The following is an 18,103-nucleotide window of genomic DNA, read 5'->3' on the forward strand; positions in this document are numbered from 1 at the left end:
GAATTTACTAAAATGGTGAATTGGTCATTTCTGTATTCCTTCCCAAAATGTCCTGAGGACATTTTGCAATTCAGTTGTACTTACAGCGACTGAAGGCTCCGCAAATTCTGTAGCGCTTCCATGGGTACCTGTCTCAGGTGGTTATTCTGCAGCATACTGCACATTAAAACAAATGAAGAAAAACATTAAGGAAAGTTAACAATAAATAACGACAACTGGCTATAGCAGTGCCAGACACTGTTCTAGGTGTCAGAGAAAACAGAGCATCAACAAAGCCTTGACTCTTAGAGAGTTTAAATTCCTATGGGGAGTGAAGTCAACAAATGGATATATAACATAAAGTAAGTGATAGGTACTATAAAACAAAACATGGATTTGGGATAGCTGGTAAAGTGGCATAAGAACTTATTTTAAAGGTCAGTGAAGGTTTTCTCTGAGGAGGTGATATTTGAGTAGAGACCAGAATGGAGTCAGGGAGTCAATCATGTGAACACCTGGGAAAAAACACTGAGAAAGATGGGAGAGCAAGTGCAAAGGCCTTGAGGCCAGAACATGCTTGTTGGTAAAAGGAGCAGCGAAGGATCAATTATGAGTAAGAGCAGGAGGTTGGGAGAGGGAAGCTGAGGCCTCTCATGGAGGTCTTGCAGGTCATGAAAAGGCTTTATTTTATTTTGCTTTAATTAAAATTTTTTGAGAATTTTTAAATTTTAATTTTGGGATTACATTTTTCCCCTTCCCTATGTGCACATGTTCCATTCACCTTCCACCAAACCCATCCATGCCAATAGCCCAACTGCTTCCATCTGCCTCTCTCTCCCATCCGCTTTTTCCTCCACTCCTCCCTGTTCCTTCTGGTAACCATTAAATTCTTTCATTGAATTCAAGATTTATTCCTTCTGTATTTTAAAAAGGCTTTATTTTAAATGTGATGCAAAACTCTTGTTGTAGGCTCTCAGATGGGAAATGACGTGATTTTATATTTTTAAAGGATCACTCTGATGTCTGTGTAGATTAGACAAAGTGGAAATAAGGCTAACAGTAGGAGTCTACTAAAGATTTCCCTTCTTATGCATGGTCATGTTTTGATAAAAGTTAAATATTTCTGTGAAGTATTTGCACTTTTACTCTTCTAAGTTCAACATATTTTTTTTCCAAACATGGGCACCATAGAAAACACCTAGCAATAATGAAATAAAAATATATCATTGTCAGAGGGAAAACAGGATGGAAAAAATTCCCATTAGATTCTTATATTTTGCAAACTTTTCCATAAATGTTTATAGCATAATAATTTTGCAACACATTTCACCCCTGCCACCTGCCCCAGATATTTCATGGTCTGTGTAAACCAGAGACAGAAGAATATTTTAGGAAAGCAGACATTTAAATAAATGTTTCCAGTTATTAGGTCACAAACTTGTACTGGATTTTTTTCAGAAACCATTTGCTTGATTCTCTCATCTCCAGCAAGCAAAGTTCCTTTTAGTTGGGTTATTCACTGGGCTTCACCCCAAGGCGTGCTAATTCCAGGATTGAGGAACTTTCTACTGCACCTTGCAGCATTCTCTTGAGGAATATTTGTTGAGTACAAATTCTCAGGTTCTCAAATGAGTTCTTCAATCCAGCTACCACTTCCCTGCCTCTAGCGGTGTGGCATCAGGAAAATCACCTGATCTTTCCATGTTTCAGTGACCAGAAAGAATATTCACCCCCCGCCCCCAGGGCTTATTGTGTTGACCCAAGAGTGAACATACATAGAGCAATACGTGCTGTGTAAGAAGCATTTGATAAAGGCTGGTCCTTTTTGTGTGAATCGATACAGTTAATATAATGAATCTCAAAGTTAATATAATGAGTGCACACTGGATACGCCATTTTAATCAATTAATATGCAAAAAAGAAAAATCTATTACAATGATTCTCAAACTTTAGGGTTCATCAGAAGCCTTTAGAAGGATTGTTAAAACACAGACTGCTGGGCCCCACCCCCAAAATTTCTGGTTCAGTATGTCTGAGTAGGGACCAGAGAATTTGTATTTCTAACAATCTCCCAGGTGATGTTGAAGTTGCTGGGCCAGAGGCCACACACACTGAGAGTCTCCCTATGTCCTGCTGTGTATTGCTAATAGAATACTTTCTTTTTTAAATTTATTTTTAATTTTTAAAATTTTTTACATCGTTGTTCATTTTTAAACAACATTTGCTTCCCCCCACCCCCTCAGTGTAGTCCCCATAGAGTTTCCTTCACCAATGCACCCGTGCACCATCACCTCAGTCCCCTGTGCTCCTCCCTCCCTCTCTCTAATCCCTCTCCCTCCTCCTCCCCTGCAGTATGTCTCTGATTTATAACTGTCCATTTTTGCTTTGTTGTATTTTGTACTGTTATAATTTTTTTTTTAACACTGAAGTCTTATTTGGTTCCCCTATATGCCTGCTATAAGTGAAACCATCTGATATTTTTCTTTTTCTTTCTGGCTTATTTCACTGAGCATAATTCTTCTAGTTTCATCCATGTTGCTGCAAATGGCATGAGTTTATCTTTTTTGATTGCTGAATAATATTCCACTAATAGAATACTTTCTCCTGAACTTGAGTCTACATTGATGGAACTTGGAGATAAGGCCTAAGTTTTGAGTCTTGGTGAGCAAACTATTAACATTGCTGACTCTTTGGTCTTTTATCTAATTAATGGGACTTGAACAGTATGATCTGATTGAGCATATATTTGAGGATTAAAATATGAAGATATTTATCATACTCTTGTATATACAAATATAAGTTTATCGATGAACAAAATGTCAAAAATATGAGATCATAATCATTTTCTCATGATGGTTAAGATTCTGTTTTCTAAGGAATATAATGTCGTTTGTAGTCCAATAGTTTTACTCAAGTCATTTCATTAAATTTAACTTGGATTCAACAAAAATTTCATAATCAAGAGTCTCTAGATGTATTGATTCTTTATGAACAAAGTCAAGCTTTAGGGAGATATTACATTTAATAGTATGGGGAATGTTAACATTGTAGCTTTAATTCCATATTTTACATAATTTATCTGAATATAAAAAATTTACATTTCTATGTTATTTTATTTTTTTAAGCAGTTTTTAAACATTATATAATTTGTGTGTCACAAAAGCATTTTCTAATTCACTCAATAATTGTGTGATAAATTTAAATTATTACATACAGATGATAGATTTAACAGATATCTTAATTCCAAAGATAGTATATTAATGGTAAAAAGTGTGTACTGAATTGTCCTATGCTTTGCTAATCAGTGAAACCCTTAAAATGTGGTCTTCCTAAAATATCTGGAAACTTGGAGTAGAGATTAAGAGATATTTATTTATTATCATTAAAAAATTTATTGATGTATTAAAAAAACTAGCAACAACAAATGTTGGCGAGGATGTGGAAAAAAAGAAACTCTCCTGTACTGTTGGTTGGAGTGCCAACTGGTCCAACCACTATGGAGAGCTGTGTGGAGATTTCTGGACCTACTAAACATAGAGCTTCCATATGATCTAGCAATTCCACTCCTAGGTATTTACCCAAAGGACACAGAAACATCAATTCCAAAGGGCACCTGCACCCCTATGTTTATAGCAGCACTATTTACAATAGCTAAGCTTTGGAAACAGCCCAGATGCCCAAAAATAGATGACTGGATCAAGAAGATGTGGTACATATACACCATGGAATATTACTCAGCATTCAAAAAAGATAAACACATGCAGTTTGCAGCAACATGGATGGAGCTGGAAGGGATCATGCTCAGCGAAATAAGTCAGAAAGAAAAAGAAAAATACCGGATGGTCTTACTCATAGCAGGAACCTAGAAAACTTAAATAGGGACCAGGAAAAAGAATAACTATAAGAAAGTGAAAATCAAAATCAACAAACAACTATGAACCAGAGACACTGTATGGGGGGTGGAGGGCGGGGAAAGGAGGGCTTGGGGTCAAAATAAGGGGGTTGTAATTGTATGGGGAATATAAAAAATAAAATTTAAATAAAATGTGAAAAAAAATAGACAAAATAAATCATAGTGACAGAAAATAGATTGATAGCTACCAGAGAAGTGGAGTTTTGGGAAGCAAAATGTGAATCGAGGATAAAGAAGTACAAATTTCCAGTTATAAAATAAATAAGTATGTACAGTATGGGGACTATCAATAAACAATAATATATCTGATGATCATTTCAAAAAAAATTTGTTGATGGAAAACTGGTTTAAAAGGTTACACAATTTTCAGGCGAATAGCACTATAATTCAACATTTATATAATACATTTTGATCACCATCAAGAGTTGGGTTTCCATCTATTACCATACAATTGATGAGGATACAAGATATTTTGGTAATAGATGCAAAACTTTTCAGTAGTTTTAGATATCTGGCTTCAGAAAATGAAACTTAATTGAGCTTTATTTATGATAACTTTTAAAGCTATGCTGAGCTACTTCTTAGTGACTTTATTTTTCAACTATTTCTATCACTAAAACACTAAAAACATAATTTTTTAAACGGTCACTTAAGTCCTGATCTCTCCATACTAAAGAATTTTTATTTAATTATTTTCAAATGACGACACAAGAGCAAGTTATCTCTATTTTATCCTTATAAGTCTCTAGTGAGTCAATTAGAAAATTCTGTTTTTGTTTAAGATATTCCAGCGGGAGACAAAATAATTAAAGGTTTACAGCCCTATGTGGTGCAATTAAAACAGAAAGTATTCACAACACGGCTGCAGATTTCTTTTGCAAATACTCTTTAACTCAATGCACGGCGTATAAGCAGAGTATACCATGAACTGCATACGATCTAGACACTTAAAACATCACAGTTATCATTCACATATGGGCAAGTAAAGAAAATGAAATCCTTTCTCCAGAAACAAAGGATGACTTCATTTGAAAAGAATTTCTTTCTCTGAGGAACTTTTAAAATACTTTTTGAAACAGCATCCCCATGTTATGCTAATGGTACAAATTTGGGATATCATTTTTGTAAACAGGACTAAATAAAAACAGTGAAGCAAAGGGAAATGAAATAATACATTGAAAGAGGACTCTGTAACAACTGATGGCCTGATCTTTAGGTATTTCCTTTGCCTAATTGTGCTGTGTTTAGATATAGAGTAACTAATAAGGCTGTGCTCTGGGTCTACATGGACATTAGGGGATACTGACTAATTGTGACTTACCAACGGTTCATTTTACCCATCATCTCCAGGTGGTTTTTGTTCTGGCCCTAGGTGTCAGGAGAATGAACCATTCATTGACTAAATGGCGTAGACAAGAAAATGAACCTTTGTTAAGGATTGGCTGGCTCAAAATTCCACTGGTGGATTGGGTATTTGGTAATACTGAACTAATAGCATATTTTTTATTAAGGCCAATATTTGCAGGAATAATAGTATTAAATATTAGTGATTTTCCAGTGCTCACAGTTAACAAGATTTCAGATTTAAAACAGTCCTAGCCATGGATGACTTCATTTCTCCATCTAATGAACTAAATTACTGTTACTTTTCTTTTACGTATGTCCTTTTCACCTTCTTTATATAGATCAGGGTTCCAAACAATTATTACTTTTTTTTTAATAGAGGCATATTTTATTTTTATTTATTTATTTGTTTGTTTGTTTATACATGCACTGGGTACAGTCAGAAGAGAATTCACGAGAGCCAGAGCGGGGAGCAGAGCAGGCAGAAGGACCGAAGTACTGCTGAGGGGAGCAGCGGGCGGCAGGAGAGGTCTGCGCGCCATGTGGGACCCTCCTCCGGTGGCCGGGGAGCAGCCGGGGATCGAACGGGCGCCGCAGAGGCCGCGGGCAGCTTCGCAACCCAGCGCTCAACCGCTGCGCCACCAGGGAGGCCTCAATTATTACTTTTATATTATCTTCCTTACCATGTTCAATATAATCAATTCTCTTTTTTGCTATGACTTTTGGACTTCATAAAACATTTGAGAGAGGTTCCATGAGAGGAGGACAGGCCTGTCTTGTTCACCATCTTGCCTTTCACATTCTTGGTCCTACTAGATCCAAATATTTCTTTAATAACTTACATTACTGATTTACATTTGGTATGAAAGTGCAGTCAAAAGTGAAGGTGGATGCGAGGAAACCCTTTTTGCTGGGCTGAGCAGCACATCACAAGACAGTTTATCACATACCAATCACATGGAAAAAAAGATGTTTCCATGTGTTTCCAAAACACTGTATGGCAGGCAGAATGACCATGGCTGCAAACCATCCACTCTAACAACAAATACTTTCAAAGTGTTTGATGATTGAATTTGTTGACTGAATATTGTCTTTCAGGCAGTAAAATAAAGGGAAGAGTAAACACAATTCCTGGCTGGGGTCTTTCTCTTCTTGACTCTTCCTCCCATGAGAGTGACGGAGCTCAATTTCCATTCCCTTGCTTACATCTCTGCCTTTACTCCTCATCGTGCTGAGCACATAAAATGTCCATGTATTCTGACAGAACAGACAGGATTCCCGTGACCGGGTCCCTTTTTGTCTCTCCAGGCTCATTCAGTGCATCATAAGGAAATAAGTTCTGAAAAACTTCAAAGCTGTGATCTCATTACATCTGCATCATGGTGATTAATTTATTGACTTGGGATCAAAATGAACTCAAGACACTCCACAACTTCATAATAGTTTGCATTGATACACTGGTTAGCAGCGTACAAGCAATTTTAGATATTGAAGTTAGAAGAGTAGATGCAAATTTTTTTTTCCCACAAATTCAACCAGGTGTAACATAGTTGTATGGCCACACTGGAGGTAGTCTTGGATTTAGATGAATTATCCCACAGCTCAGCTTTTTAGGGGAACTCAATCTTTACAAGTTAATTAGCATCCACTTGACACTAAAATCAGAAACAGAACAAATGATTCCAGGTTTACTTACAGAACTTTCAGACTATCAAGGCCAGCAAATGCTCCCTTGGGAATGTATGTCAAAGCGTTTCCGGCAAGACGTCTGTGGGTTTCAAGGGAGAGGAGAGAGAGTGAACACAGTGCGGTCTTCATGTGGAATTCATTTAGTTGTTAAAAAATGCAATACGATTATGTTCAAACCACAAATGCCAAAAGCAGCTGTAAAGAACTTGTTTTCTATTTTGTGAAAAATTTCTGTAAATTTCTAATCAAAATGCTGGCAAAAGAAGTACCTAAGAAGAAATATAATAAACTACTTATTTTACAATAAATCATTTAGTTTACACTATATGTAAAACTCTCCTTTAAAAAGTATTTACACATGTGATTGTCACATGATTTTTACAATTAATTTTTATAGACATAAATAAATTAGATCAACATGAGAATATTCCTGTTGCAATTATACCATACAGCTTCCTATTAAATTTAGCAAATAGGAATGCAGACTATTACAATCAGTTTTTTTTCAACCAGAAACTCAACCAGAAAAGGGTAGAGTAGCTTAATTAATTTAACATGTTTTAATTGAGCAATGCCTTAAAAAATCGAAAACAGTAGTTAAGGAGTGTTTCATATGGAAGATCTTAACATGGTTTATTTAGTGGAAAATTTTGACATCATTTACTGGTAAAATGTGAAAAATTCCCTTTATAGTAGTTTTTTAAGTGGACAAAGGACACATATGCAGAAAGATCAACAAAGTGTAGAACACGAAACACCTGGTATTTTTTTGGTAGCCATGTCAAAGCTGTACCTCAGATTTGAGATGGTCCCACACAACAGAAAATGTGAGAACAACAGAGTGATTCGGATGAGCACAGAATCTTGTTAGTTATTGAGCATATCTTAGAACGGTGGGTAGAACTGGGATAGCCTCCATGTTTTCTTGATGGAAATAGGGGTTGTGGCTCAGCACAAAGTGGTTCATTTGACTATTGCCTCTTCCTGAAGGGCCCAGCAGTCTCAAATTTACACTTCTGATATTATCTCCAAATGAGAGATAACTCAGTCACAGAGATCCACTGAAATGAGCCATTCATTGTACAACTCTATATTTGTCTCATTGCCTGCCCGCACCACTGATGATATAGTATAAGTGAATATTTAAATAAATACGGCACTCATTTCATAGATGGAACTACTGGATTGCATTTGTGGTATGTGTATCAAAAGCACAATTTGCTGGGGCCTCCCTGGTGGCACAAGGGGTGAAGTCTCAGCACTGTGAAGCTATGCGCAGCCCCTGCAACTGGAGTTTGATCCCCGGCCAGGGAGCTGATTCACATGGCACAGCAGACCTCTCCTGTCTTGCCCACTGCTCCCCTCAGCAGTGTATTTCAGTCAGTCTGCCTGTTCTGTTCCCTGCTCTGTCTCTGGTGAATCCTCTCACCTTCCCACCCCCACACCTCTGGCCTACACTCCAGCTTTTGTATGCATAAATAAATAAAATACATCTTTTAAAAAAAGCATAATTGTTCAATCTGAATTAAATTAAAATATACCACAACTTTCATCATCCTGCCTTTTTTTTTAACTATAGAGGAAGAGACTTGAAACGTCTAAGAGGCTTCGTGACCTGGGTCTGTAGCACTAACTTACTGTGAGCTGTTAGTAAGCTAGCTAATATTTCTGAGTTTTATTTTCTCATGAATTAAAAGAAATGTTAAGATAAGATGGCTTCTCAGGTCCCCTCCAGCTCTCAAACACTATTATTTCCTTACCTTGTATTGTGTTTGTATCTGATTCTCTTTCCCTTAACAGATAAAATTATTTTTAAGATTCAGATAGTTCTTGGACTCTACTCCTGTCTTCCTCATGGTGCCTGAATAGTGTTTTTCAAACTATAAATAAATGTAGTGCCTCAGGATATTATTAAGAAAAATAACAGAGCAGAAAAATAACAGGATGCATTTTCTACTCGAGTAGAATAATACTGTTTTATGAAATCTTTGTTTCCAAATATATTTGTGAAACTGGATTGAGGGGGAGAAATACATTCTTCTCATGTATGGTCAGCAAAGTTTGTAAGCTCTTAGCCTAGAGCACAGAAGACCTTCAGCAGATATATGTTAATCACATGTAATTCAGCTAATATTTGATCAGGGTGATTTCAGAGGTGTTTTATTTTCTTATTTCCTAAAAGTCCTCTTAGCAGAAAACCCTTTTTTCACTATCACACTGAACAGTCAGTTTTTCCCTACTCCCACTCATTCTAAAGCCACTGATGGTCTTTGTGAAGCCAGCACTGGTCATATCACTGCCCCGTTGAAGATCCTTCGTGTGGTCCCGTATTGCATGAAAAGAAATGCAAGGATTGTGTATAACTGTGATACGAAAGAGGTGCTTACTGATTTAAGAGACTCAGGCTTGGCTGATTGCAGATGGCTGAACTGATCAAACTAAACTGGTGACTACGATTTCAGCCCAAATCCCCCTAGCTCTCTTGTTCACATCCTCACTGCAGCAGCACATTTGTGAGTTCTGAAAGGTGGCCTTACAATGGCAGCTTGTCAACTCCTACTGCTGTGCTAGTGTCAAGGAGATTGATGGTTTAGGAGACACTGATTTTGGAAATGGAAAGGAAAAAGTAAAAACTTTATTATTAGTTTAAATTATTATTAGGGTAACTACATTTCTGTTATGTTTCCTGAAACAGCACACTCCATTAAATTGTTTTTCTTTTCTGGACAAGGACTTTCAGAGTCCTTGAACTTTCAGAACTAATCTGTGCAACCACCGACCTGTGTTACCAGGGGAGTTTACAAAGGAAGTTATGATGTGTTATTCGATGTTTGCTGGGCTGATGGAAGATCTATCTCATTGACAAAAACAACAATTTAAGGAAATCATTGCATCCTTCTCCACTTATTTCTTTTCCATGTGGGATAGTTTTAGTAATTTTAAAATTAAATACATTTAGGCATATAGGAAGGAAAAAGACTTTCAAGTGAGTGCATAAATGCAACTGCACACAAATCTTTTCGTGACGACCAAGTAACAAATCTTTGGGTGACCATGATCCAACTCTGGAGACTCACATGCCAATTAGCCAAGAGGTTTATTTTGTTTTATTTATAAAATTATTTCAGAGGACTATATCTTTCATCACCTTCATTTCTATAGTAAAAACAACTTAATAAAAAACTTTTATATCTTTTTATGCATTATTAAAAATGTTTGTTTTATTTTTTGTACAAAGTATGCTTTTTTCTCTCAGGTGTAGTCCCTGTGAAATTCCCACCACCAATTCACCTGTGCACCATCACCACAGTCCCTTGTGCTCTTCCCTCCCCTGTTTTGATCTTTTCTCCTCCCTCTACCCTGCAGAATGTCTGATTTATGGCTGCCCTTTGATTTTGATTTTAATTTATTATAATTAAATAATTTTTATTGTTAAAGATACTGCTTCCTGTATATTGAGACTCATATGATTCCATCACTGTTAGGTTTCCTGATATAACTGCCTTAAAAAGGAAAAATATTATGAAGTTACAGGGGCCGTATTCCTCTTCAAGCCAATGAAGAGGATGCTGTAAAAATCAATTAAAATATTTTGGAGAATACTTCTTTCATTGAATCTTTAATTTAAAGGAGGTTTTTTTTTTTTTTTTTTTTTTTTTTTTTTTTTTTTTGTAGCTTCATTTTGTAAAATGAAGTTGTAGGGTAAAGAAAATGTCAGGCTTTTCCGCCCTCCCGCCATCAGGATAGATGATGGATCCTTGTCCTGAATGCATGCCTGATGGCGGGCACCTGGAGTAGGGTGTGGGCATAGGTAGATGGGATTCACCTGGGCTGAGACTGGGCTTTTAAGGGCGGCGTCACGGGGATGCCAGAAGAAGCCAAGAAGCCAAAGAGAAGCCAAGAAGCAGAAGCAGAGAACACCAGAGAGCCCAGATAGAATGAAGATTTGCTGGGGGCTGGAAGGACTTCCAGCCTCCCGGCCTCCCAGCACCCTTGCCTGCTGTGTACCGGGTAAATCCCAATAAAAAGACCTGCAAAAAGCCACTAAGGACTCTGATCCCTCCTTTACCCGGTCTGCTGGATCAGAAAACCTGCACCGTGGTCCATTCCTGCCCCTACAGAAGTGACAAAAGCAAAGCAATCAGATGTGGGTGTTGATTACCCCTCTCTGACATTGGTGTGGAGAGAGAGGTGTGTGGATAAAAGGGGGTGTGTAGGGTACGGGATGGGCAGGTGTAGCGGCAGGAAGGGTCCGAGCAGGATATCTATGATCCTGCAGGCAGGTAAAGGAGAGCCCTGGAGCCCTGAGTGACTTTCTCAGGCTTTTATTGAGCTTTTACATGTAGTGCAGCAACCAAGTACACGGCGGGCAGGGGTGCTGTGGGGGGCGGGGGCAGGAGGCCTCCAAGTTCTGCTGCAAGTCTTCACTCTGGGTGTCACTGGCTCTCCTTCTCCCTTTCTCTCTCCTGCCTGTGCTTCTCTTGGTGAATATCTCAATACTGCTGCCATGGCCCATAGAAGTAAACAATATAACTTATAACAATGTAACAAAATGCAGATACCCATCAGGCAGGGCAATCTTAATGACCAGGGCAGAAAAGCCTGAAAGTCATTTACCCTGTAGCAGGCTTTTAAGCGGCTGCCCTCTGTGGCTATCACCTGCCGCCTTGAATGCAGAAGGCGCTTGGGAGGTGGGTGTGGGGCACGGGTGCCTGATGGTGGACACCTGTTGTGCATGAGCGGGCACCCCTGGGCCTGGAGGCTGAGGCTATAAGGGCAGCGTCACACAGGGGATGGCTGCGGTGGATAATGGCTAGGAGAGAAAGACCGCGAGAGATCGCCAGGGAAAGCTCAAGGAGAAAGAGCCTATAGAGATTGGCAGGGTTGCTGCAGGCCCAAGTTGCTGTCTCTCTGCTAGCTTGTTCTCCTGTGAGCTATTAAAAATCTGTGGGGATGATGCCAAGGGCTCCAAGGTTCTCTTTAAGGTGCCTGAACAGATGGTGAATCCATCAGGCTGGGATGGTTGCAGAACAGGGTGCTTGACCCTGCTGTCTGATTGGGGTCCTTGGGAAATGACTGTGCAGGGAACCATGGTCCATGTTTGACCTTTGTCTGTGTTCCACCAGCCAAGTAGCATTTTCACAGCTACATGAGAAGGCCTGGCAAGTTCCAGCAGGTCTCCTGGGACAGCTTTGTGAGTATCTTTTTGACTTCTATTCTGCCCCCCATGCCTTTTGGGTTTTCTTCTCACCATTGAGTTGTTGTGACGCGTAACATAAGTCACTTAACTTCCCAGAATCTCATTGTACTTATTTTTTCAAAAATAAGGTTACATTAAAAATAAGGTCTTTTTTCTGCCCCTAAACTTGTTTTTTCTGTTAACCTGAAATTCCTGCTTACCCTTCTTTATTTCTCCCTCATCTTCCACGCCCCATTTTCTTCAATTTATTATCAGATTTCTTTATTACATGTCATTAACATTTTAAAAGCACTTTCCCATACTTTATATCAGGAGGTAGATCAGAGGACATTATTGTCCACATTTTGTAAATAAAGATATCAAAGTTCAGAAAGGTTTTACAGAAAATGAAAAATATTGTCCTTTTCCTTATTTCACTTACCATAATCTAGTAACAGCAATGCTGCTGAAATAACAGAGCAGGATGAATCTGAATACAATAATTCTTGTGATTTAAAAGAAGACATTTCAAAAAAAGTAAAAAAGACACTTCATACCAAATTCACGCTGACTCCTAGGAATTACCACTTTATTTTCTAGCTTCTATTATTATTTAAAACTTTTAAAAATTGTTTTATGCATATAAGAGCTGGGGTGTAGGCCAGAGATGCTGGGGCCACGGGTGTGAGAGGATTCACCAGAGACAGAGTGGGGAGCAGAACAGGCAGATCTACTGAGATACACTGCTGAGGGGAGCAGCCGGCAAGATAGGAGAGGTTTGCTGTGCCATGTGGGTCACCTCCCTGTCCAGGGATCAAACTCATGCTGTGCTGCAGTGGCTGCCGATAGCTTCATAGTGCTGAGATAGCCCCTTGCGCCACCAGGGAGGCCCTTATTTTCTAGCCTTTTTTTTTAAAAAAGATTTATTTATTTATACAAGCACTGGGTACAGTCAGAAGCGCAGGAGGGTGAGAGAATTCGCCAGAGCCAGAGCGGGGAACAGAACAGGCAGACTGACAAAACACACTGCTGAGGGGAGCAGCAGGCATGGCAGGAGAGGTCTGCGTGCCATGTGGGACACTTGCTGGCGGTGGGGGATCGAACCGGCGCTGCACAGGCTGCCAGCAGCTTCGCAGCCCAGTGCTCAACCTCTGAGCTACCGGGGAGGCCTGAGCTGTCCATTTTGTTTTTCATCATTAAAGAGATTCATTAAAGAGATTCAGAATTGAAGGTTCAAGGGTGAAGACCACTGGATGAAGTAAGTGAATTCTTCCAGTCAGTAGGGAAAGAATTTAGTGGGCATGTAGACCTGTTTCTTTTTCTTTTTCTTTTTTAATTTTATTTTATATATTTCTTACATCATTTTTCATTATTGCACAATGTATGCATTTTCATCTTGGTTATAGTCCCCATACAATTCCCTCCACCCTTGTTTTGATCCTACTCCCTTCTCCCCCTCCTTCCCCCCCCAAAGTCTCTGGTTTATAGTTGCTTGTTGATTTTGATTTTTACTTTATTATAATTAGTCTTTTTCCTGGTCCCTTATTTAGGTTTTCTAAATTCCTGCTCTGAGTGAGACCACCAAGTATTTTTCTTTTTCTTTCTGGCTTATTTCGCTGAGCATGATCCCTTCTAGCTCCATCCATGTTGCTGCAAATGGCATAAGTTATCTTTTTTGATTGCTGAGTAATATTCCATTGTGTATATGTACCACATCTTCTTGATCCAGTCATCTATTTTTGGGCATTTGGGTTGTTTCCAAAGCTTAGCTATTGTAAATAGTGCTTGATAAACATAGGGGTGCAGGTGCCCTTTAGAATTGATGTTTCTGTGTCCTTTGGGTAAGTAAGTTTCTTAAACACAGTAATGAACTTCAATTGTTAAATCTTTTCTGAAGTCTCTCTTAATTACCTCAGTTCACATCAGCTTTCTTGTAGTATATATTCTACACAATGCTGTTAATAAATGTTCATTTTCTGCCCTTTCATATGTCTGCTTGATTTGGTTATAGTCTCCTAAGGTCAGGAATCCTATTGCCTGCCCAGAGTTGAATCAATATTTATTGATTGATCATTTGATGTTATTTTCAAAGACAGTTGCCATCAGTCTACAGTTGCTTCAGATCTGGCAAACCATTCTAAGATTGCAGGCTAGTCATTATATAACCAGATGCAGAGACAGCTGAAAAATATGCCTTCTTCATTATGCATCAAATTTAGCATTTTTTGAGGACTTTCAATATGTCATTACAATGCTTTGGGGCACAAATAACACCTATCTTTCATTTAATAATCCATATATGTTAGGTACAATGCTAAATACTTAGTATATATTATGAAATTTTATTATAAAAATCATATGAAACAAGTGACAATATTGTTCCCCTTTTCAAAGATGGGAAGGTGAGCCTAAGGGAAGTTCAATTATTGGCTCATGTCTACATAGAGAAGTTTATAGAAGAAAATTGATACAACATGGCATTTTTTAGTCTAAAATTTGAGTTTTGAACTATTACTTTGGTTAAAAGTAGGTTGGTTTGGAGCTTAGGTTGTTCAGGAGCGACTGATCTAAAGCAGGAAAAACTTGAAGACACAGATGGCCATCACTTGAGGTATTGGCCATGAGAAAACTGCTTCTAAAGTCCTCTGTCTTCTATATCCTATGCCATCTTACTGCTCTCACTACTCATCTCACTTTCTTCTATTAGCACCTCTTTTTTTTTTATTAAAGATTTATTTATTTATGCATATAAGAACCAGAGTACAGGCCAGAGGTGGGGGGGAGGGGAGAGTGAGAGGAGTCACCAGAGACAGAGTTGGAAGCAGAACAGGCAGATCCACTGACATATACTGCTGAGGGCAGCAGCAGGCGAGATAGGAGAGGTCTGCTGTACCATTTGGTTAGCTCCATGGCAGGGGGTTGAACTTGTGCTGCAGAGGCTGTGGATAGCTTCATAGTGCTGAGACTTAACCCTTTGTGCCATCAGGGAGGCCCTTTTGTTAGCATCTGTTTTAAGTCTCATCCTCCAAACACAGATGTTCCTCAAGTTTTTATCCTTATACCTTTTCTTCTTCTCTAATGATGGTGCACAAACTTTAGTGTGCATTGTATCACCTTAGAAATCTTTAAAAATTTCAGATCTCTGGGTTCCAACCCAGACTTCATGAATCAGAGTTCCTGGGGCCTAGAATTTGGGAATCCTTTTCAACAAGTAGCCCCAGGTGATTTTAATATAGGTAGAATCCTACAGTGGAAAACACAGAGCTACACCTCGCAAGGTCTCATCTGCCCAAGCACTTTCCAATCATTAGCTATATAACAGACTCTTTGTTCTCCAGGTTTACATTTCAACTGTGTCATTGACATTTCCATTTGGGTGTCCTGCTGTCAACTTGCAATTAATATATCCAGAACAGGACATTATTTTGCCTCTAAAATACCAGTTATTTGCCTTGAATTCCCTGTTTCTACTGACTGTGCCTCACTATCTCCTGGCACCTAATCTCATTATCTTACTCAGAGTCATATCTACCTTCAGACCTTCTTTTCAGTTCCTACATTTAATTAATGGATGAGTCCTTTCTCTTCTGTGAAGTTTCCATAGATCCTAGTGGGAGTTAGTCCACCTATAGAGCTTTAAAAAGATTATATCTGGTTCCCCACTGAGATTCATTAAATTAGATTCCCTGGGAAGAAGTTCTGGTAATGAGTAGTTTTAAAAAATGCTCCAGGTGGTTCTAATGCATATCGAAGTATGGGAAACTCCAAAATAGTTCCCATAGTTTAATACACAAATGATCATCCAGAGGCCTTTATGGTTTCCATCCCGAGAGATGATGATTCATTTATTCATTATTGGGAGAATTAGAGAAGTGATTAGTTAATGTATGTTAACAGTTACCAAGAGGATACATTAAGAACTTGAAATTGGTGGTGACGAAATGGGATGGAAAAATGGTAAAGACAATGTGGAATTATAACTTTAGGATCTTGAAGTTGGCTGTTACAGGCAGTGAGAGAGAGGGAATGACAGACAAAAAAGGAATGGCAGGTCCAGTGCACACGTTCCAATAATGATACTGATGGCAAGCAGGAAAAGCAGGGAAAAAAGATTGTTGGGGGTGTGTGTATGAATGAATCTGGTTCTGTATTTACTGAATTTTGAAGTATTGGTGCGGTATATGGAGGTGTCACTTAGGTGGTTGATGATTCTCAAAGTATGTTTCCTTGACTGGAAGTCACCTAACACTAGCAGTGTCTACATCATCTGATAATCTACTGTAAATGCAAACTTTTGACATAATTCATTCCCACCTCTACCCTACTGAAGAAACTGTGGTGGGCTCAGCAATGTGTGGTTTAGGAAGCAGTCCAGGGAGGCCTCCCTGGTGGCACAGGGATCAAATCTCAGTGCTATCAAGTATCAAGCTATCGCCAACCACTTGTGGCATAAGTTCCATCCCTGGTCGCTCCCCACATGGCACAGCAGACCTCTCCTGTCTGGCCCGCTGCTCCCCTCAGTGGTGTATTTCAGTAGATCTGCCTGTTCTGCTCCCCACTCTGTCTCAGGTGAATCCTGCTACCCCCCATACCTCTGGCCAACACCCCAGCTCTTGTACGCATAAATAAATAAAAATAAATATTAAAACAATCCAGGGGATTTTCATGTCACTAAAATTTGATGAACCATTACTGCTAGAGCAGTAATCTTCAAATTTTGTCATGTATCAAAGTCACTTGGAGAAATTTTATCATGTATCAAAGTCACTTTGGCTCAGTTTTCTGAGTTCATTAGGTTTGGGATGTTTCTGATTCATTAGATTGGGATGGTACACAGAATTTGCATTCCTTAACAAGTTCACAGGTGGTTCCACTGTTGCTGGTTAGGGAACCACACTTTAAGGACCACTGTTCTTACACAAAGAAAAGGGATCTGACCAAGAAATATAGATTTTGGGGTCATCTATATAATAGAAATAGTTCTATTCTTGGTTTCTTGCCTAGAAAATTGCATTGTCTCCCAATAGGTCTGTAGCCTCCTAATGGGTCTTTCTACTTCCATTATTACCTAATCCTTTTTGCCTACAAAAAATCAGAAATTTTTAAAAATCATAAATCCTATTGTTTTACTAGCTGCACACAACCCTCCAAAGCTTTCCCTTTGCTCTTATTTGAATTCCATACATAGCCTAATTGGTCCTGCATGATCTGGTCTTTTGCCTTCCTCTCCAACCCCCTCCCATGTCACTTCCCCTTCCTATCATTCTGTTCCAGCCACATGGATCTTCTTTCAGATCCACAAACACATCACATTCTTTGCTACCTCAGGGATACTACTCACACTAAATCCCTGCCAGAAAGCCTCTATCTCATCTCTTAGGATCACCAATCCCACTTTTACCCCCCCTTTTCTGCTTCCCCCAATCTTCCTTATCTCAGATGTCTGCGTCTTTGGGACACTTTTGCTCCCTGTCATCTCTTGTTATTTATTCCCTACTTAACCATGTTTGTGTTCTTCATTACTCTTGTCACAACCAGGAAGTATCATATGTGCTTTTTTCCTTGCTTATTATCTGTCTACCCCCAACCCCCTTAGATTGTACATTCCCCTGGGTGGGAACTTGTTGAATGAGTGAATGAACCATAGCAAGTCCTATTCCCAGTGGCTCAATAAACACATTTTGAATGAATGAATTGAAGAGTACTAAGAATTAGACAATGTTAACTGAGTGTACTGGGTAATGTCTACATCTTACTGGAGTTGGGATGGAAAAGAAAGAAATACTAAGAAAAAAAAGAAGAGGAGGCAGAGAGGTAGGACACTTTTTCATAACAGTGCTCTAATTGTTATAATGAAAGATACACACACATAAATATATGAATACACATAAAAATATACAAAGACAGATGACTCTATATAACTATATAGACATTTGGAAGAGAACCAAAATAACTGCTATGAAATACACTAGAAAAAAATTTTCAAGAGACAGCATTTA

The 18,103-nt window shown here is 38.7% G+C and overlaps 1 protein-coding gene across 6 annotated transcripts in view; it reads right to left on the minus strand.

Annotated features, from left to right (window-relative positions):
* Window positions 1–18,103, minus strand: part of LGR5 (leucine rich repeat containing G protein-coupled receptor 5) — a 120,607-nt gene that overhangs the window by 42,283 nt on the left and 60,221 nt on the right. For all 6 annotated transcript variants that reach the window (XM_037513983.2, XM_037513984.2, XM_054696226.1 and 3 more), the window contains exons 3-4: window positions 6,933–7,004; window positions 85–156 (exon numbers count right to left, since the gene is read on the minus strand). In XM_037513983.2, the coding sequence (XP_037369880.1) occupies window positions 85–156; window positions 6,933–7,004 (144 nt within the window). The remainder of the gene's footprint in view (window positions 1–84; window positions 157–6,932; window positions 7,005–18,103) is intronic.

This window comes from Talpa occidentalis, unplaced genomic scaffold (assembly GCF_014898055.3).
Source record: "Talpa occidentalis isolate TD23 unplaced genomic scaffold, MPIMG_talOcc4v2.1 talOcc4.16, whole genome shotgun sequence".
Classification (NCBI taxonomy): Eukaryota; Metazoa; Chordata; class Mammalia; order Eulipotyphla; family Talpidae; genus Talpa; species Talpa occidentalis.